At 38.5% G+C, this 22,270-nt stretch overlaps 1 protein-coding gene across 1 annotated transcript in view; it reads right to left on the bottom strand.

The window, feature by feature from the left end:
• Positions 1-255: 255 nt before the first annotated feature.
• The window catches only part of LOC129364100 (insulin-like growth factor 1 receptor), a 45,072-nt gene continuing 23,057 nt past the window's right edge, over positions 256-22,270 (bottom strand). The window contains exons 3-21 of the mRNA XM_055036532.1: positions 15,643-15,946; positions 15,081-15,217; positions 14,574-14,718; positions 11,644-11,852; positions 11,302-11,428; positions 10,884-11,119; positions 9,573-9,740; positions 9,297-9,498; positions 7,791-8,095; positions 7,534-7,667; positions 7,018-7,177; positions 6,832-6,928; positions 5,701-5,771; positions 5,400-5,629; positions 5,206-5,313; positions 4,618-4,780; positions 3,405-3,534; positions 3,134-3,268; positions 256-1,996 (exon numbers count right to left, since the gene is read on the bottom strand). Of these exons, the coding sequence (XP_054892507.1) occupies positions 1,516-1,996; positions 3,134-3,268; positions 3,405-3,534; positions 4,618-4,780; positions 5,206-5,313; positions 5,400-5,629; positions 5,701-5,771; positions 6,832-6,928; positions 7,018-7,177; positions 7,534-7,667; positions 7,791-8,095; positions 9,297-9,498; positions 9,573-9,740; positions 10,884-11,119; positions 11,302-11,428; positions 11,644-11,852; positions 14,574-14,718; positions 15,081-15,217; positions 15,643-15,946 (3,542 nt within the window). The 3' untranslated portion in view covers positions 256-1,515. The remainder of the gene's footprint in view (positions 1,997-3,133; positions 3,269-3,404; positions 3,535-4,617; positions 4,781-5,205; positions 5,314-5,399; positions 5,630-5,700; positions 5,772-6,831; positions 6,929-7,017; positions 7,178-7,533; positions 7,668-7,790; positions 8,096-9,296; positions 9,499-9,572; positions 9,741-10,883; positions 11,120-11,301; positions 11,429-11,643; positions 11,853-14,573; positions 14,719-15,080; positions 15,218-15,642; positions 15,947-22,270) is intronic.

The following is a 22,270-nucleotide window of genomic DNA, read 5'->3' as shown; positions in this document are numbered from 1 at the left end:
TGCAAAGAAGATACAGGTCTTTAATGCAAGGCAAGTTATTATACCTCTTATTCAATTACAGAAAGAAAATATCTTCATAAACAATAAAACAATGACAAGCATAAAAAAAAGAAACTGGAGTGAAAATGTTCTGAGCTGAAAACCAACCTGAAGAAGTCTCTCTCACTCCCTCTATATATATATATATATATATATATATATATATATATATATATATATATATATATATATATATATATATATATAATCACACAAGAGAAACAAGGAATAGCAGCTTCTTTCTGTACATGATGAAAGTTTTGACCTTATAAAAGTTAGAAAAGTGAAAAAACAACTGGTTTGTACATAAATGCTCTGCACATGTAGAGATGTAAATGTTGGCAAGTATTTACAAGTGTAAAAAAATACCTGTTTGTGTACAACAAGGATGCCTCTGACCTTGGGGAAAACTCAAATGAACAGATCTGGCGTTCATGTTCTCCTCTTGACTGCTCGTCCTCTGCAGTTCTTTCCTGTTTTGTGTGTGTTTTGTCGTATATATTTTGCTACGCGATTCACTGTTAAACCCCAACGTAACAGCACTTTGTGGCAGCTGGCGATTTCAGGTAAACTGACGGGACTGAAGTCTGCGCAGGGATCTGACGGAGTGGCGAAACTGCAGATCACAGTCAGCACAAGAAAAACCGAGCAGGACGGTTGAGGAAAGTTGACGCCCGCCTGGCTTCTAAATGAATGATGTGGTGGAAGATCAAAGTGCTTTTGTTTGTTTTCTCCTTCCATTTTCGCGACTGCATTTTGAGGAGCAACAGGATAAGAAAATGTGAAAGCAGAAGAGTTTGGCAACAGATTTGGTAGAGCTGACTGTTCTCCAATTGTTTGTTTCAGCGGATTGGCTTTTGACCCGGCATTATGCTGACGTTCGACCCTCACAGCAGCCGGATTCAGAAACGACCAACTGGCAACCTCGTTATGGAGCTTGTTAATCTTTAGATATGCTTAATGTTTCCACCATAATGCCCGCTCAAAAGCACACAAACAACGCTGATTATTTATAAAGGCCTACACGTTTTGTTTCCTCATTCAGAAACATCAAAAAGTAACAAATAACAATTTATAAAATAAGTTTAGCCACAGAGAGAGTGAAATAACTACCCTCAAAATATTTTTTTTTATAATTTCTTATTTTACTGAAGATTTTTTTTTCTTTTTTTTTCTTCTTTTTGGTCTTTCCACTCAGCAGCAGGAGCGGTGTCACAAATAACAGCCAGCTGGTAGAAATTCAGACTAGATTATTTAAGATAAAAAAAAAAGAGAAAAAAAGTGTGCGGCCATACAGCAGGACATTAACTCTTTTAAAGTTTTTTCCATCTTTATGCAAGTCTCAAAATATCCACATCCATATCCTGTTGAGAAGATTTCACTGTGATTCAAACAAAGAAAGAAAAAAGAAAATCACTCAGTCAGACATGTGGTTCTTCGGGTCCGTGGGTGAACGGTGTTCGTGTTTCTGCCCAATCAGCAGGCAGACGACTGTGGAAGAGGCATGGCGCGCTCGTTTTTGCGTCCTCCGTTCATGTGTGCGTAAGGCGGCAATTCGTCCAGGTTTGGCCGCACTGTGGGTCCCGAGCTCGCGGAAAGGCCAGTCCCAGAGAGTCCGTTGGCCGCCTGCTGGCTCGAAGGCTGCTTGTCCATGACTGCGCTCGACGTGCAGGGAGAGGACGGGGAGCTGGGCGCTTGTGACGGGGCAGGTGCCCCCTCTGAACCTGGAGATGGGGGACTCTGCTGCTGCGAAGAAGGTTCCAGGGGAGCATCCGTGGAGTGGTCCAGTTTATCCAGGTGGAGCTGTGGAGCTTCGGCGGGCTTATTGTCAGGACTGTAGTAGAAACTAACCTCTTTGAAAGACGGGTCCAGCTCATCCTTGATGCTGCCTATGATCTCAACGAAGGAGGGACGCATTTTAGGGTTGTACTGCCAACACATACGCATCAGCTCGAATCTGCACACAAAGGAATATTGGTTATAACATAATTACAAGCAACATATGAAAATGCAGTAATCTCTCAGAGAAAAGCTGTGCTATGTCACAGAAGCTATAGCTGGGCAATATGACTTTGTAACTAAATCTCAAATTTTTTCATATCAGATTTGTTTTCCAATTTTAATCACTTTTTATCCTCACTTTATTTTCTAAAAACAAATTTACAAATGACAGAAAATACTTTCAAAACAGCCATCTCTTCTGTGAGTTGTACAATGGATGACTAAGGCCCGGTTTCAAGAATTTTTGCCTAATTACAAGAATACAGTCATAATATAGATAGAATACAAATGTAATTTTACCAGAAGAACATCTTAAAATTACAAGGCCAAGGTTGAGTTAATGAGAAAAAAAGTTTTGAAAGAGTTTTCTCTTTCTATCGTGAGCAGCTCAGTCTGTTCTGTCTCTCTTCAAAATACAAACATTCATTTGCTCAATTTGTTTCAAAGTCTTGCTGCTAATAATAATTTGATGCTAATGTGATAAAAGATGAAGTGTTTGCTTATTGGTAAAACTTATACCAAAGCATAACCCCATAAGATTCTTAACATTTCTCATCTCATTTCTTTGTGTCGGAATCCTCATATGCATCACAGAAAAGTTATGGGAATTCAATAAAGAACTGACTTATTTGTTTACAACTGATTTATTCTGTTTTTTATCCAATCGAGGAGGCACTTCTTGTCCAAATCAAGTCACCAAACTACATGACATTTAAATAGTAAGACATCAACCATTATTCTAAACTGCTTCATGCAGGAGAAAACAAGTTTATGACTTTGTGTCTTTGGAATTTTCTTACTGGTGTCTGTCATGCTTGCACGTTGTTTGATGTGGAATCATATTTGGCCTGTTTTATATTAGAGACAAACGCTTCAAAGCACACAAAAACGCACAATGTAAAACAGACTGCAGTGAGCGCTGCTGTTTAGAAATCTCACAGGCCACAAGTGGCACTGCTGCATGGTGGGAGTAGCTGGTAGTCACTTATAATTAGACGGCAGAGTAAAAGGAAACATGGTAAACAGAGAGACAAGTATATGGGAGGATAATAGGCAATTGTGCAGGGTGGTGTATGTGTGTGTGGTGTCTTACAGCATGTCTGGACAGTTCTGTGGTTTCTCCAGCAGTCCTCCCTCCATTACAAAGCGAAGGACTTGCTCGTTGGACAGACCCTGGTAAGGCTGCTCTGCCAGAGTGGCTATCTCCCACAAAACAACCCCGAATGACCTGCACGGAGGAAAACAGTAGAAAGGGGTGTGAAGGTTGGTGAGTCCGTCTTTCATTACGAAATCCAAAGGATTTCTTCTGCAGAATGGAGTGCAGAGAACAAGGACTCCATGTGTGTTTGCGTGCGCCTGCTCACCAGACGTCTGAGTTGGTGGTGAAAACGCCGTCCTTCAGGGACTCGGGTGACATCCAGCGGACAGGGAGCAGACCTTTACCACCTTTGCGATAGTAATCGGTCTCATAGATGTCTCTGGTCATGCCAAAGTCTGCAGAGAAATTGGAGAGGACACACTTCAGCAAAAAGAGGAAGATTACATCCAACTGAAAAATCCTAAGGCATCAGAGAACCAGAATTTTAACGAGTAAATATTGAGCAAATTTCCGTTTGCATTCTTGCTGTAATTACTGTCTGTCGAGTGGTTCCATTTAGGACAGGAAGACATTCTTTAGTCAAGATTATAGTCCTAGAAATAGTGTTGAATTAACCATAATCCTTTGGAGAAGATTCCATGCAAGTTTTACAGACATTTAAAACCTCAAAAGCTTTTAAAATTGAAGTAGTAACTACAGTGGTCTAGATGCTTTCAGACTTAAGAGGTTACGCAGATCTCTCACAGAATAAATAAACCTGAAAGCTTCAGCTCAGACACATAATAGATGCAAGAACTGGATGTGGATGAGCACGTGTTGATGACGATGATATAAAAGTTTCAAACACGGGATACAAACAATCAGTTTACTTATGATTGTCGATTATGGTTATTCTGTTAAAATTAGTTCCAATCAATTACTTAATAGCACCCACTTAGATATTCTTTTTGTGTTGTTGTTTGGCCACTGTACAGAAGAGGGCGCAATTTATTAAGCAGAGCCAGATACAAAAACATAGATGGCAGGGCCATGCCAGAAAAACAGTCCAAGTTCAGTGCATGATGGAGCGTTCTCTTCATGTGCTTCTGCTTAGAAATATAAACACTCGACAGCAAGTTCCTTTAGTTTCACCTTATGTAGCTGAGCTGGATGACGGAGCAGAAGTTCCTGCTTTGTATGTGTATATAAATTTACAATTTTCTGTTTATTCAGTCAGTATACAATAAAGCTGAAGCAAAGTGTTAAAATTTAAGGATCTTGTTTAATTCAGGATTTTATGAAAAATTTTGCCCTTCATGTTATGGAAAGAGTGAACCCTCCTGATTGAAGAGGAAATTCAGGTTTTTAAGGGAATGGCCGCTTATCAATTAACCGTGAATCGATAGCTTGCATAGCTACTTCATATATATTTCTCACAATTTTATTTACATTCAACAAGCATGCGTCAGTGCATTTGTGACTCCTGAGCATGGACGTACCTCCGATCTTTACGGTGAAGTCTTCAGCCACCATGCAGTTTCTTGCGGCCAGATCTCGATGGACAAACTTGTTGGCATTAAGGTAAGCCATGCCGTCGGCGATCTGTCCCGCCATCTGAAGCATTTTTTTCAGCGGCGGGAGAGACAGGCTGGAAACTTGTTGCTGCAGACAAGAAACAAGTGGAAAATCCATCAGAGGGTTAAAAGAATCTTTAATGGTAGAATCCAGCTTAATCGTAATCCATTCAGGGACACAGCAGCAGGAATTTAAACATGCATTCAAAAATATCAACAGGTTGAGAGAGTACTACGTGACAAAAAGAGTGTTTCATGCAAAGCTTATTGAAACATTATGGAAGCAATGTGGGATTGCAAAAAGAAATGCTGTTATGACAATCCAAATCCTTCCAGAGTCTGTGGTAAAGATGTCTGGACCAAATTACCTGCAGGCTGTTTGTACAAACTGAAATCACTCAATTATTGACGTGGATTGGCTCTCGCTTTACTGAATGATTTTGTTGAATAAAAACAATCTACAGCACTCTTTCTGAATGAAACAGAATCGATATTTCTGTGCAGCTGTGGTACCTCTTTGGGACGCAGGGAGCGCAGATAACTCTTCAGGTCTCCTCTCGTCATTAGCTCCATAATGACCAGGGTGGGCTGGCCTTGGGAAACCACACCAAGAAGGCGCACCTGCACAAAAATCCCAAAACAAGTTGCAATTTCAAACTCACTTCCCTAACATCTCTACAGTATCCTAAGGTTTTGTTTGTACATACCACATGATGGCAATTAAACTCCTTCATAACAGAAGCTTCGTTGAGAAATTCAATCCGCTCCCTCATGCTGGCTGACTCGTTTACAGTCTTTACAGCGACAAGGATCTCCGGCTCATCTTTGACCACACCTTTGGCCACGCCCTCGTATACCATCCCGAACGACCCCTGGCCGAGCTCCCGGCAGAGGGAGATCTTCTCCCGGGCCACCTCCCACTCGTCTGGGACATACACTTTAAAGAAAATCGTTTTTCATTAGCAAAAGTCTACAATGATAGACATCCAGCACACAAACTTCACTTACTTTCTGCTGCGCTGAAGTACTCGGGGTTGACAGAGGCATACAGGACTCCATTCCCGAGCCGATCGCTGTTCCTGGGAGAAAACAGCGAGTTGGTTTTAGAAATTCACAAGTTATCTCCTATTCTACTAAGATACAGTGCCTTTAAAAAGTGTACATCTTTTTTAAAGACTTTCATAGTTTGTAATGACAAACAATGTATTGTATTGAGATTTGATGCTCTAGATTAGGTCTGTCGCAATAAGCAATAAATCAATCAAATCACATGAATAATTTAAACGATCTTGAACATTTCCATTTGAATTGAAGTGATGAAAACCTAAATGACAAAAGTCTTCAGCCTGGTGCATTTGTCTCAACTAGCCCCTTTTTTGAAGGATAGTTTGTTTACAAAAACTTCCTTCCATCTTTCCATCTCTCCCTCCCTCCCTCCATCATCCTATTACGTTAGTGAGGGGTGCTGGTGCCCAACTCCAGACAGGGGACACCCTGGACAGGTCACCAGTCCATCGCAGGTACGAAGACTTCAGTATCCATTTTTATTTGATGCTTTAATTATTTTGTTTATTTTTGATATTTAAAATTCCAGCCCCTGTGTTAAATGTTTATCAGATGTTATCAGATATTGATCTTTGAAGAGCTTTACTTGCATTACTATGCCATTTTTGTATTTTACTACTTGAAAATGGTCAGAAAACATTATTACTTACCACAATAATGTCTGGGACAATTAATTGTATGGCAAAATTTGTTATTGTGACAGACCTACGTTAGATTAACATAAGGTAGGGCATAACTGTGAGAGATATACAGTTTCCAAATTGTTATACAATGAAAAATCTGAGAAGTGTGACATGCAGAACTTTCAGGGATATGAATATGATTTAAAAGCAATGAATGAAATGACCTTTTCTTGACAAAGAAAAATATTGAATGTGCGGTTATTGAAAACAGAAGTAAAACAAAATCTAAAGCTACAACCACAAAATGAAGCCAAAGGAGAAATTCCTTTGGCTTCAGTCTGGCCTGACTCAACTACAATATTTTTTCTTTGTTTTTGCCACAAAGGACTGCATACCATTGGGAAAAACAAACAAATTTTGACTTGTCATATCTAAAATAATTTGCACACACCTTTTCCTGTTGAAGACCACCAGCACCAACACCAAAGCGCAGATTAGGACGATGGTCAAGATTGGAACAAAGATCATAGCGAAGATGCTTTCAGAACCTGTTGACATGAACATTTTGATTAAACTGACTGGTAAGGTCTCTTATGTATTTATTTTTGAAAGCAACAAAAAAACAAAACTTTCTTACTTTCAGAAACATAGAGATTCAGGGTGGGGGTCCAAGAGCCATTGCCAGCCAGTGATGTGGCTCTCACCCTGACGGAGTAGTTTCCAGGGCTGAGGTTGGTCAGACGAACGCCTTGCTGGCTGCGATAGAGCTGTCTAGAAACACACTCATGCTTCTCGGCCTGAGAGACACAAACAGAAATGAAAGCACAGTTTAAAACAGTATAATAATAACATTTTTCTTCTGACAGAACGTTTTATTCATTCAAAGGAGCAGTCTGGCCTGTGACTCAACTTCAATCTGATGGAGAAAGACCTGAAGAAAGAGAAGCTCAACACCAGATATAAAAAAAAATCTATAACAATATGTGTGGAGATGTAGAAAAACAGTTTAAAAGCTGAAATACAGATACAAATGTTTCTATTGATTTTGAAGTGTGGTATAAATACTTTTTGACATGAAATTTTAATAAACCATGAATGCACAGAAACAAGCTGTTTACTAAATTGTCAGACACCTTCAGAGATGTTCACATACCTCTGCAGCCAGTTTGAACTTGATCTCGTACATGAGGATGAGACCATTGGGCTGCCTGGGCTCTGGCCAGCGCAGAAACACCCAGTCCTCATGGCCCTCCCAGCTCACTGGGCCTGGGATGTCATCAGCCTTTTCTGGAGAATGAAATGCAGAGGATAATCTTGATTTGACCATGTCTTAGTATTCCAGCAGAACTAAACCAGCACAAAAGTTCCACTCAGAAACTGTCATGGTGTTCACAACTGTTCAGTTCTGACCTGCTGGCTTGGTCCTGGAGAAGACGAACTCGGCTGCACTGCACTGCTGAACCTGCCTGTTGCAGGCATGTATGTCGATGCGGTAAACTCTGAAAGGCTCCAAGCCAGTTATCTGCAGCTCATGGTTGGTCACCTTGTCATCCATGACCTCGTACTCTTGTTCGGTTGGCTCTGGGTCAGGGATGCTGCCGTTCCCAGCGCCCTGAGGGGGGGGAATTGCAGTGCTATTGGCGTAAAGATGGAAGCGGCGCGAACGGGTGGAGTTGGCGATGCCAAAAAGATCTCTGCGACGCCGATCTGGAGGCCTGGAGATGGAAATAATGGAGAAGAAAAGCACAGTTTACGTTTAATGATGGCAAGAGTGACATTTACCTAGGTGGCTATGTGCTACTACCCATTTGAAGATGTCAGTTGCAGACCGATGCAAAGTCAAATTTCTTTCAAGTCATATTTAATATATAAAGCATTTATATATCAAATGCTTTATAGGTAATTTTGTTATATGCAATGCTATATACAATGGCACTGTGTGCCTGGAAGATACAGAACACCGCCCCTTTAATGACATACAATAGAACAGCTGCTAAAAGCTGAGTTATAGCAAATGAATGAAGCAGAAAGAAAAATTAATGTCTTGTAATAGATTGAATCTTTATATTTTGTGTGCAAAAACAGAAAAGAGTAGTGAGTCATAAGCTCCTGGTAAAATAAATAATTTTTTTATGTGATTACTCTCTCTGCCTGCTTAATTTTTCAAACTTTGATCAATGCAGAGAGGCATTATATTTGGAGAAAGTTTTATTGTTTTGTTGTTTTACTGTAAACATTTTATCATAAAGATGGATGACTTTTCAATTCATCCAGAAATGAGAAGTTGTTGTGCCCGTCATAAAAATTGGTGATTGGAAATCTGCCAAAAAATCTCTGAGTGCTGCGTCTGTAGCAAGCCTGGTTTACTTTATGTTATTTGGTTAAATAGGTTAGAAATTATTAGTGTTTTTTATCATTATCTATGAAAAAAGGCTGCAGGATTATTGTTTTTAAGTAGTTGGGAAACTGCAATCCCATTAGTTTTTCTCCACAAGAAAAAACTTTAAAAAATTGAAAAAAATCAACAACAAAAAAATAAAACAATAAAAAATCAAATAAATAACTAAAAACCAGAGATGATCTGATTTCCATAGCTGGAACACACGGTTTGCTTGAGAAGAACTAAACAGGAAAATGCATCTTCAGTCACCTGATGTTGATCTTCAGAAGTAGACACATCCAACTCTTCCGACTGTTTATGCTAAGCATACGGAGAGCTAATTTACATCAACTGGACTGAGACGTGTATATGTTTGTATCTGGAGACTGGGAGCAATAATGTGTTGCAGATGTTTCTGGTTCAAAGTGGATGCTGCAATCCTGAACTCTGACAGGAGCCAAAATTTATTCCAGAACAGTAAAACATAAATCAAGTTAAAACCGCTCTACAGTCACATCACAAGATAAGTAGGTTACCTCGGTGTAAAAATGGTGTTGTGTAGGAAGTTTTCAAAGACTTTTCGGTAAGAGGCATCAGCAGCTTCAGCCTCCAGGGCTTCTGGCGATTTGGGGCAGGGGCAGCAAGGACCCTTATCTCCTCCATCAGGATCTGGTTTAGTGGGTTTTGTATCCTCTTCTTTGTCTCCAGTGGCAGCAATCCTAATTGGGATCTTTAGCTCTGATGGAAGGAGAGAGAAGAATGAGTGTCTCATCGAGTTGCATTCAGCAGAAAGCCTTATAGTAAACAGCTACCTTTAGAGCAGTAGTTATGCTGGTACAGTTCCTTGTCTTCAGCTTGTTGCTGCCACTTCACCCAGTAGTAAGTCTGATTTCCGTTGGGTGAGACAGGGGGCGACCAGCGGACCATCAGCTGCGTGGAGGAGTTAGAGTAGGCCCGCACATCCTGAGGCATGGAGGGCGCTGAAAGAAGAAAAGCACAACTTGAGGAACCGCAGGGAAAGCGCTCTCATTCAGGCTGCCAGGGCAGCTGTGTTTTTCTGACATCACAGCACTGCTATGTCTTTACACTGCAGCTGGATTTATTTTATGCAGTCCTCCGTCTCATCTAATTGAATTACAGTTCTGTAAATCAATATGCTGCTCACTGCCTTTGAGTTGCAGCTGTGTTTATTTCAAAGATCCTTCACTCATCTCCGAAAATGTGTTTGAATAAGTTTCTGACAAGAAGTTGTAATGTCTCTAAAAAATATCCCATGCAAAAAGAATATCTGTTTACCTTCTGCAGGAGTTTTTTTTTTCAGGTGAGAACCTTCTGTTTATGCCAGGTGAGAACCTGAAAAAAAATCCTCCTGCAGAAGGTTTTTTTTTTTTTCAGAAATGGGCTGATCTGCAAGTTGTGATGATTTGTTGCACTGTTACATCTAATCCCAGGTAGATTCAGTTTCAGGCTCGGCTTTACTGCATCACAATTATGTGATTAGGACTGTTAGCTGCCTATTGTCATAACTACACTCTCTGGGTGTTAATTGACATGAAAATGGCTCAAGATTAGGTTGTAGTGCAGTCTGGGAGTCACCAGAGGGCAGTAATCACTCAAAGAAAATGAAAGAAATGAAGCCTATAAGAAATGAGAGGGTATCCAATTACACTGGTGTGCCATACAGAGGGTGGAATAACAGAAAATATATGCATCTCAGTAAATTAGAATATAATAAAGAGTATATATTTTAATGATATGGCTTATAGATAACAAAAAAAGTGAAATACAGCATCTCACAAATCACCTGGTTGCACTAGAACAATAACAAGGAAGTTTCTATGTTGAGATGTCATGGCCATGGTATGGAAAGATAAGTGGAGGGAAACTGTAGTAAAAAATCTGAGACACCGATGAAGATGAACTGAAGGCAGTGAGTACAAAAATAGTGTTTCAGTGCAGTGCCAATGCTTTAGGTATTATAATTTTTATTTTTTAAAAATTTTGTAATTAATGTCTTTCATTAAGGCATGAATTTGGCTCCAATTGTAAGTGACACATATTTTAACAAAAATGACTAAAACCTAATGATTGGGTATAAAAAGGTATGAAATCATTGTTCCTACCAGCAGGGCTGGTGCGGATGTAGACCACTTTGCTCTTGGCGCCGGGCATGTGTTTGTCTTCCACCATGAGGGTGATAGCTTTAACAAAGATGGCGTATTGCGTCCAGGGTTTCAGGCCGGAAAGAAGAACCCCGGGGTCTTTTTCTTTATCCGGCCTCAGTTCCACATCCACCATGTTCCAGCTGTTGGAACCGCAACCATCCTGCCCTTCAAACTCTGTGATGTTCTGGAACGGCCTGCAAAGAAGATCAGTCAATTCATAATCTTCAGTTAATTGCCCAAAGTGGCAGAAATTCAACATATCCAGAGAAGAATGAAACATTTGCTCTAGCACTAAATCAAAGCGGGTTTGTTCAACATTTTCTTCCTCCACCGAATCGTACTTTAAGTTGGATTAAAACAGCAGTGAGTAACTCACGCTTCCTTGTAGTAGACTATAAAGCTGATGAGGTCTCTGTAATCAGGAGGTCGGTAGCGCTGCCATGTCAGCTTGATCCTCTTGTCGCTGGTGGTGTTGGATGTAAACCGCAGAATGGTGCTTTCACCTAAGAGGGCAGCAAATAGTAAAGCAAGCTCACCTGTAGCACTTTAATAAAAAGTAAGCTGCAATTAGTCTTGCAAAGAGTATGTCACTCTAAATCCTGCAGAGGGGGAATGAGTACATAGGAGGTGTTTGCAAACTGCTCCTAAACTAGAGTAAACTGGACATAGCAATTTAAATGTTTGTGGTTTTTGGACAGAGGTTCGTTTTGACTCTTACAGCTGGCTCTGTCGCCATTGTTTCGGAAGTCTCTCTCTTCAAAGTGGCCCTGGACGCCCGTCTTTTCCCACATCTTGCGGATCTCGGACATACACAGCTTCGGGTTGGCTCGGAAGAACAGCTTGCCTGCTTTTATGGTCAGGTTGTGCTGCTTCCAGTCCCAAAGATACTGGAGCTGCTGGTTGTCAAATGCTGAGAAGGCATACGTGCTGGAGGGGCAAACCAGATAAACAAGACAGGGAATGCAAGTCAGTAATATGGTGCTTCACTCTAAATTTGTGTTTTTAATGTATCATGCCAGACTGAAAGCAAACCCTCTCCTTTTTTCTTTTTTTAACTCTTCAAATAGAGATTTTTTCTTAAGTTGGAAGTTTATTGCAAACAGAGAAAATTACCTAGTAAGTCATTTTATTAAACCAGACAGGAATTTATGAATCACTGGGTAACATCCAAACATCAAGGAATGAGTGTAATGTAGACCTTGGGACAGTTAGACTCCAGTGAACTCAAAAGACAAACAGATGAAGGAGGGGTGAAGGCCTCACCACGACCTTAAGAACCTTTCCAGGCACTGCTGGAGATTATGCTGCATTCAAGGACTGTGTAGACTGTACAGTCAGGCAAAACAATATGACTACCACTATGCAAAGTGAATGACACACTCAAAACACTTGATTGTTGAATGTTAGAACAAGTGAAAATTCTGCCTTCAAACTTTGTCCTAAAAGCAGAGAAGTTAAGGATTTGAGTGAGTTTGGATCAAACTGTGATGACTAAACAAGTCAGAGATTCTCCTGGGTAAAGACAAATCCAGCTTAAGAAAAAGTGTCTTAAACATGATGCTTCTCTAAGTCTGCTGCTGTGTTTCTGCTAAATGGAATTATGGCCAAAAGGTTCAACCTTGATTTACTCAGACCACAATATAATCTACAAGCATTTGAGAGACCCTAAAATTATTTTTGCACAATTTATAATGGCTTTGATATTTTTATTTGTAATTAAAGGCTTCCGTCTTCCCTCTCTAGTCCCGAACCCAGTGCCGTCACATGTACTACATCTCTAATGTTGCCGTTTTTTTCTTATTGTTTGAATTTCTAAAGAACAACCAGTTCTTGGCAATGTCACGATTGCTCCATATTTTCTCCAGTTTTCTCCTGAGTTTAAAATGAGAAACCACAGCCACATCATCAGATTCAAAAACATTGTTTTGTATTTCGGTTTGTGTTCCTCTCTTATATTTTCTTCTGAAAAATGTCAGTATTTTGATCAAGCTGTGCAGGATATAAATCAGGATCAGGGCTAAAATTACTATTCAAATTAATCATAATGAATAGACTTGAAATAATCGTCAACTAATTGAGTAATAGACTATTAGATGACTGTACTATACAGGCTCAAAAAAAAAGGTTACAGTAGGCTCATAAAACATATTCAGAGCAACACCTAATCCAAAACTATATCTATCTATCTATCTATCTATCTATCTATCTATCTATCTATCTATCTATCTATCTATCTATCTATCTATCTATCTATCTATCTATCTATAAACATATACATATATATATATACATATATATATATATATATATATATATATATATATATATATATATATATATATATATATATATATATATATATATATTCTCACACACATATTTTGATCAAGCTGTGGAGGATATAAATGCATTTAAGATGAAAACTTCTTTGTAAATAAAACAATGCTCCTCAAGTGGCATAGTTTTAACTCTGCCTAGTTCAAATTCACTATGTCGCTGCATTTTAGGCAATGAAAAAGTTTGTTTTCTTATTTAAAAAAGGAATTGAATTATTTGGTTATTTGCATCGCTAGTTATTTCTAATATAATAAAAGGTTAAATGCGCTTAATCATAAGAATAATCAATTACTAAATACTAGTCAGAATCCAAAAATAATTATTGGCTGTATGAATTATTTCAAATATTGTTTCATTTCGTGAAAATTGTATTTTCAAATGGCTTTTTGCTTTTTCAGTAGCCAAAGAGAAAACAAAATGGGTTAGGAATGCTTTGAGAAGCACAATACTTTGACTTTTCCTTCAACTTTCCCAGATCTTAATCCAATCAAGCATCTGTGGAATATCCTGGACAAACAGGTCGAAGGAGAAGCCACCTAACAACTTACAGGAATTAAAGGATTTGCTTGCTAACATCTTGGTGCCAGATACCACAGCTTACCATCAGGGGTCTAGTGGAGTCTATGTCTTGACAGGTCAGGTTTGTTTTTATAGAAAAAGGGGGGGAGCAAAATACTATTAGGTGAGCGGTGAAAACGTTGTGCCCAATCACGGAGTATGCCATTAAAAATCAGATGATCAAGATAATTATTCTAGTTTGTTCCACGGAAAGTAGAAAAATATTTAAAGAAAAGCTTGTCAGGTCGTATTTAGCAAAACTGCAATATGACAGTTTCAGTAAGTATAGTTGGATTACTGCTTTCAGTGGAAATCTTGTAACTTGAATTATAAATTCATTAGTTTCTGCAGCTGGACCATCTCTGTACCACTTGTGGACCTCACTTGAGTCTCTACCATATTCAGGATATGCTATTTACAGGAGAATGTAAGAAAAGGTATTCTGGTTTCCACTTGTGGCTGTCTTCCACAAAATGGCTGAAGACTCTATGCATAATTGTTCAGGACATCTAGTAAGATGTACATTAAATCAAATTAAGGAATCCTAGAATCCTAACAGTTTTTTTTTTATACGATGTCAGTTTCTTATTTATGTTTGTATATTGAAAGTGCTAGAGTTGTGTACGGTATAATAGAGTAACCGAAAAGCTGATATAAATTAGACCACTCCCAACAAATAAAGGAGAAAAGTAGGCTATTGGATAAAAATCAAAGTTCTGCTGGTTTGATTAAGTGTGCGTTGAGTGATCCTACTCTTCATGAAGGCTTTCTCCATCAATGTATCTCAGACTTCGGAGGAATGCCAGTGAGCTCAGGGTGTGTGAATGTCTGATCCGGACATGACCAGTCACCCTCTGGATCAAACCTGTGAAACTCTCCAGCTCTGCCACCATGTTATCTGAAAACACACAGACGTTTTAGGACATTATTAACAGACTGGATGTGCATCTCAGACTTAAGTCATTGAACAAACCATACTTGCTTCTAATTCTGTTCTGTTATTTCAGGTGAATCTAGTAGCAGCTTATTAGCAGAACAATTCAAGAAACTAAAACTATTCTTCCCTCAAAACTTCACAAGAATAAAGAGAGCTTTTTTGTGATGCATAAATTGGTTCAAAAAGGATTCCCAGTTTCTCAGCTAACTTTCCTATACTGAAAATTAGAAAATCTCATTGATGTATGTTGTTTAAACTCAATAAAAACTTTTACATCAACCCTTAAAGTAAAAATAAATAAAGTGTGGTGCTGCAGTACTTACGGCCTCTGCGGATGGTGATTTGCAGGTCACCCTTGATAACAGTGCAGCCTTTGAGAGACTGAGCAGCATCCACAGAGTCGATGACCTTCCCATCACAAACTTTATCGCACAGGCCATCGCAGGCGGTGCACGACATGCTGAGGGTTATACAGACGGGTAAAAAGTGAAAGGTGATAAAGGCACACCATCACTATACACTTTGGTAAGACTTTTTGTTCCGACTTCACAGAAGATCACAAACTCTCAAAACTTAGGCAACTAACGTGAAGAAAAACTCTTTTAGGGAACATTATAGCCCATAGTGTCCCTTTCAAAAATATTTAGTTTTGGCTAGATTATGAAGAACAGGTAAAAATAAATTAGCTAGTAGATTCATAAAGTTGGCAAAGAGGAAACCTTGTAGCTGAAATCGCAACAAAATATATTTTTTGGTACAGAGTATTAAGTAACAGAGTGACTAAAAGTGTAAAAGATTTTACTTTGTGTTCTTTACTACATACACTTAAAATCCACAAAAAAAAAAATTGTGAAAAACTGTGCTGTGGGTTTAACTTCAGTTTACCTGTCAGGTGTGGATCGCGTATATCCAGATGGACAGTCAGGCATACATTCTCCTCCGTGGATGACGAAGATGTCGAAGTCTGGGAGGTGCACTTTAGAGCAAAAATCAGCACTGATGCAACGCCAGCCCTCGAACCTGTATGTGCCTGGAGGGCAGTCAGCCACACATCTGCCATTGTGGTAGTAATGCACACATGCGGCGCATGCAGTGTCGTCGCCTGGAAGTGAGCAGCTGCCCAGACACTGAGGATGGCAGCACTCACCGTCAGCTGTGCACGCTCGCCTTCCACACTTTTCAGGACACTCTGATGTAAAAAAAAAAAAGTACAGAGAGAGGGGGGAATATTTAATTATTAAGAAAAACCTTTTCTGCAAGAACATGTCAAGTTGAGTTTATTTGTATGATACATTTCAACAACGAGGCAGGCCAAAACAATACAGTAAACAATTATGAAATAAGCAATAAGAATTACTTTTTGTCAAATGCAATCATCAAAATTATTAAGTAAATATCAAAGATGTTGATCAATGTCCTCTTTCTACTGACCAATCACAGCTCTAAACAGGTGCCTTGATTTAAAAGGAACTCAGTGTTCCAGCATCCTTGCAGTTTGTTTTTGTGTTAAAAAAAAATGTTAAAATAAACAAAAACTCAGAGCAGGCATCACAATTTGGGAATAATGAAAAACAGGCAGGTGCAGGGACAGCACAAATGGTGTGCACCCTCTCATGCCCATTTCAATGTGTCAATTTTAAACCTAGCTTAATCTGGCTTCACCATCACTCTAACTGGTGTATAAAAAAAACATATTTAAAATAAACATATGAAGGTTAGCTTGGTGGGGGCTGAAGGATTGGGGAGGGAGGAGTAAAGCCTGGTGGCCCACCAGTCTAATAATACACTGGGGGAAACCATGACATGGAGAAAGGAAAACACAGACACAATTTTACATTTTCTTTCTTTACTGTGTCCCTCCTTTGAACAGAAAAAGAAAAAAACAAAGCGACATTATAATTGATGGCAGGTGAATTAATTAAGGCACACAAAATGAAGCATTGGCAGCTGAAAATGCTCACCGTGTTTAAATAAAGCATGAAAGACTTCCAGGGAAACAAAATCTAAAACTGCCCTTTAAACATTACCACATAGGTGAGGGGTTCACTCATCTCTAATATCAGTCAGTTAAGAGGTTCAATATAAAAGCTGAAACATAAGCTGTCCTGCTCAAACTCCTCGCAGGTCAGCTATGATTATCTTCCATAAAGAGAAGCTAACAGCTAATTAAACAACGTGAATTACAGCATGGAGTTATTCCTGTTTGTAAGTCTGTCGGTTCTGTGAGCTATAAAGCAAGAAAGAAGCATTTCAGCGAGTGGAAAAAACTGAAAAAACTAATAAGCAATCGTTTTTTATTGTCAATTTTTTAGGTCAGCCACAAGCTGTGTTTAAACCCAAACTAAACAAAGGGAAGTTTGCAGGAACTGATGCTTAACGGATGCTGATGCATGATAGAATGGTGGTTACAACTTCCTGCCTCCATCAAGCTTTTCAAACAAAATAAAGTCTACAAACGAGATATGACGCACGCTGGTGCCTCCTGTTGCCATGGAATAGTTTTATTCACTATGACTTATTTAAAACAAATGAAGGAGTTTGATTAGTTGTACGAACATGATCTTGGTTGTATCCAAACATAAAATCCAATATGGAAATTAAAGAATTTTGTTGGTTAATGAATGAAGGCCAATTGGGCCAGTTAGAAAAAGAAAGAAAAAAAAAAAACCTTCCTATGCAGAAAAAGTTTACACCAATGTATCCCAATAATTATTAATAACTCTCTAGATTGTTATTTTAGTGCAAAAAAGTAATTTAGAGCAAAAGTTAACTTTAAAGGTGCTCTATTATGCATCCTTGATCATGTTCGGATAAGTGTATTAGTCATACAAAACATGGTCTTTTTGATCACAAACTCATTCTGAGATAATGAGATTTCAGCCTGCTCTGTTCTGCCTTCCTTTCAAAGGAACTGTTTTGGGGCCTCCTGTCACTTTCAATCCAAATAAGCTTCTACTGGCCACACCCCCCAGCCCCAACTCAAAGTTTACCATCACACGTGAAAATGGCTGCAAACAGATGTGCAATTATACAACCACACATCTTTGAAAAGCAGAAGGATAGCGCCCTGCACAACCAACAAGAATGCACTAAGTGGTTTCTGGATGGTAACAACAACAAAGTCTTTTCCAGCAGCCATTGTACAGAGCACACATCTGTACAGCTTGCTGACCAAATAATGCTGGAGCTTTGCTTGGGTTGGTAGGTGACACAGCTGGTGTTGCCTGTTGATTGTGACAACAGTCGGGAGATTTACGAAACAGCTCATTTTCTAGACACCAAAAAAAAAAGTTAATTTATTTGTTTAATTGTGGGGTTCTAAGGTTGTTTTTAGAAGCAGTTGAGAACCAAATGCAAGTATTAAAATACATCTATTTGCTATAGATTTTGCTATGATTTATATTTAGAAATACTGTCTTTCTTTGTGAGGGGATGACCCTCAGCCCCTCCTCCTCCTCACTGACTCTGAAACCAATCAGAACCTCCAGACTGCATGGTCTCACCAACCATTCAGAGGCTGTTTGTGCTCAGCAGGAGGAAGCCAGTGCTGCATTTTCTGGCACACAGTGTTCTTTCCCTGAAACAACCCCCCCACTTTCCAACCCCCGGTCTCCATCTCATCCTCTGACCTCTTCTGATGAGGCAATGGCTGGCAGAAAGGTGTCATTTATTACAAAGCAAAGCCTCGGCCCCACAGAGAGAGTTATGCTGAATCCCTGTGTGAAGTTTGGTGCAGGCTTGAGCAGCCGGTCTATTGCCCTCCTAAATACAACCCTGACTGATAGTGAAGGTCGGCGAGACGTGGATGGGTCACAACGTATGCAGCAGTGTACAACAGCCTTCCACTGGACGCCTTAAAAATAACAAATTCCAGCTTTTATCCTCCTTGCTACATTGCCATGCACTTTTGACAAGTACCTCAGTCTTTACATTTTCTGGGCATGACGCTGTAACAGCTGTATGGGAGGGTCTGAACACCCACCCAGATCAGTGCAATGGGACGTGAGTTGAACTTTCTGAGGTAGCCCCACAGAAGTATAAAATGGAGAAGATAGAGCTTGGATTTTAAGGGGGCTCTGATCTAAAAACTTTGAATTTCATCACAATGCAGTGATGGAAAATGCAGATTTTCATCACTGCATTTACTGTGATGAAAAAATAATAAAGATTCATCACAGTCTTAGGCTATAGGCCTATCAATGCACACAAGACTATTAATTTAAATGCTCTTTTTCTGTACCATTTTAGCACAAGTAGTTGTTTTATGATCCAAATTTTATTACAGACTCAGATTTTAAAATTCTCCAATATATTTGGATACCATTTGATAACACTGAACTCAAATTTATAAAAAAAAATGTAGTAAACAAATACTTCAAAGATTTTTAATGCATCTGGCTCAAATCTGTTGAAAATCTATATCATTTAGCTCTGTCAAATCAGGCTAATGTATGCACCACATTATTGGAAGCTTTTATTTGCAAAAATAATAATAATAATAATAATAATAAAAAATTAAGCTTTTTTATCCAGACACTGAGTGTAAAAATCAGATTTGAGAGAAAGCAATAAAGTGGACAATTTTTACATTTTGGAACACAAAGTTATCATCACAGTTATTTTTGCATATTAAATGATACTTTTTATTTTTTTTACATTTTATCCAGACTGGGAACATGATAAAAAAATAATTCAATACTTTTCTTGACTTGTTTTGATAGTGTAGGACACCAACATTACAATTCAAGACAATGTCTTCTTTTCAGTGGATGTAAGATGTCTGATTTTTATTTTTGTTTCAAATGGAAACTCATGGTTGCTGTGAATCATTTCTTTCCCTCTTCTGTTCACCTGTCTTCCAACTTCCACTTTACCTCAACAAATACAAAAATAGAAATGCATAAAACTAGTATAAAAAAAATCTGATTTTAAAATAGGAGATACCCACAGTATAAACTCTGGAAAGTTACTAGACACAGCATATTGTCCCTGTGTTTATGAAGCTTGGTCTACTGGACTCCATTCTGATGAGGTAAGCACTTCCATTAACCTTTGAAAAAATCCCCAGCTTAATATAATAAAATACTCAGTTAGGTGCGAAAGTGCTATATTTTCATAAATAAAAGTGGAAGATGCAGGAGATAGGCCAAAATATATATCAACTTAGGTTATTTAATTTGCAAAGGAACAGACTGTGCTTCACATTTTGTAGAAAAAGTTGTTGTTAGTTTGAGGGTATGACTACTATCAGTGCTAATCCACAAGGAATGTGTGTAATGTGGCAGTTCAATAATAACCTTCTAATCCTATTATTTTGTCTTTGTTTCTATGACCTTTGCTAACTGGGAACCTAAAAATTTAGACTTATAAATTTTTAGGCTTATAAAGCATAAAGGCACAATATTTAAATTATGTTCAACTCCATTTTTAACCCCAAAAGCCTTTTATTGTTCAACATTTCTGGATCAAAAACTAAAACGATAATGATCACCTATTGATAGTTAAATAATGTTACAGTTTCTGCAGATCTGTACAAAATAATTTTATTGATACCCCATGATGCTGGATTTGTGTAACTAATGTTCACTTAAAAAGAAACAGTAATAGTGCAAATTAATAAGAGCAGTAATAGACTAATATTTGGAAGAAATACACCTTTATTCAGATGTAAAACTTGTAAAATTTCAACACAGACCGAGCATGTTATTTTATTTATGCAATAAATCTGGGTTTCTCTGCAATCTAGATAAAATTAACTTAGGGCCTAAGTAAGAATCTTCACCAAGAGTAAGTTGAGTCAAACCTGTGCTTAGAAACTGATGACAAAGCAATGTTTTAGATGATCAATTGTCAAAGCATAATAGTGGCTTATTGAGCCTAGTTAACCCTTGCCTTGAGGGTAACGCATAGGGCATGCTACCATCATATTTATACCATATTTACATGTAGTTATAGCCAGTGTGCTAAAGTTTTAGACACTACAGCTCTGTTCTATTAGCGGTTATTTAAAAGTTGCATCAATGAAGAGAGGTTAAAAGTCTCTTCTATCCATTCGTTTAACATCAGGTTCTCAGAGTGTATGATAGAGATCCCAGTTGTGACCTAAAAGATAAATGCATTGCATTAAAACAACAAGAAAAACTGGCTGGGGAAAAGATACAACCAGTCAATGGCCAAGTGGCAGGAAAATGTCTGAGCTTTTGCATCAAAACAGATCTTTTCCAGTCAACACTTGGCTAAAAAAAAAAGTGGAACACAGAAAAAAAAAAAGATTTTCACAGTAAATATCCTGCTGGTTTATTCATCAAAACTGACACTTGACCTGCCTGTAAAAGTTAAGAATGTAAAACTTCGTCTGTTTCCTAATCCATGTTTTTCAGCTCTTGTCCCTAGTTGTGATAAGGCATGCCCCACACAGGAAAAACATTCCTATTATGACAATCCAGGCTTTAGTAGAATACACAAAAACAGACAAGAGCAGATGTCTAGACAGATGAGAGCACAGTTGATTCAAAAACATTGATAGAGTGTTTTATTTTCCTTCATTCAAGCCAAACTGACCTCCAATCTGGTGGTTTAAATAAAGTTACACACCGACTACTCATTTGCAAGAAATATTTTGGTCAAGTTAATAATGTTCATGCATTGTTTTTTTTCATAGATAATAAAGAAAATACAATATGGCAATAATTGTAATTTAAGTTTAACACTAAAATCCTTGGCACATTAGAGATGAGGAATGGGACATTTTCCTGAACTCTGAAAATTAGACTAGTGTTTTAGTAGAATATTAAAAGTGTACATTTGAAAAAAATAAGCTGATTAAAGAGGCTTCCGTCATGATTTTATGAAAAAAAAAAAGTTTGATCAGAGGCCTCCAAAGTGGAAGTACAGAATATCTGGTAGGCCAGTAGTATCCAACACTGGGCCGCAACCGGGCCGCCCCAGAAATAATATTTCAGTTTTATGTATTATTTGAGTTTGGCAGATCTTTTCTTTTGAAATTCCTTTAACCGGATTCTCTTGGTTAAGTCTTGCGCGCCAACATTGAGCCCACAAGCAGCAAAATGTGTAAGAAACAAATCAGATGTCTTTGGAAAGTTTCTTTGCGAAGGGGAAAAGGCCCAAAGAAGAGAGAGGAGAATGAGATGAAGATGATTCCACATTACAAGCCCACTCCCCATGATATGCGGCAAACGGCTCGCTAATGGGGCAATGAAGCCTTCAAACTACAGAGACCAAGCACCCTGTGCATAAGCAACACTTTGGGTGTTGCAGAGAAACAAGCTCAAGCCTCCCATTAGTCGTTATTGTGTGTTAACATTTTCAAGAAAGTCAAATGTTCGTTTTTGTGGCGCATCTCTATCTTATTTTGAAGGGATATGTAAACGTTTTGCGACCAGAGTCAGCAAACGTTAGGGCTCTCTGACAAGAAAAGTAGAGCTTGTGAGTCTTAAGTCAGGCTCACACAGCACGACTTAAAAGATTGTCGGCCGATTTTTCTAACCTCTGT

Source organism: Poeciliopsis prolifica, unplaced genomic scaffold (genome assembly GCF_027474105.1).
Source record: "Poeciliopsis prolifica strain line A6 unplaced genomic scaffold, Auburn_PproV2 SCAFFOLD011, whole genome shotgun sequence".
Classification (NCBI taxonomy): domain Eukaryota; kingdom Metazoa; phylum Chordata; class Actinopteri; order Cyprinodontiformes; family Poeciliidae; genus Poeciliopsis; species Poeciliopsis prolifica.
The sequence above is the reverse complement of the archived record's forward strand: the minus strand, read 5'-3'. Positions and strand labels throughout refer to the sequence as shown.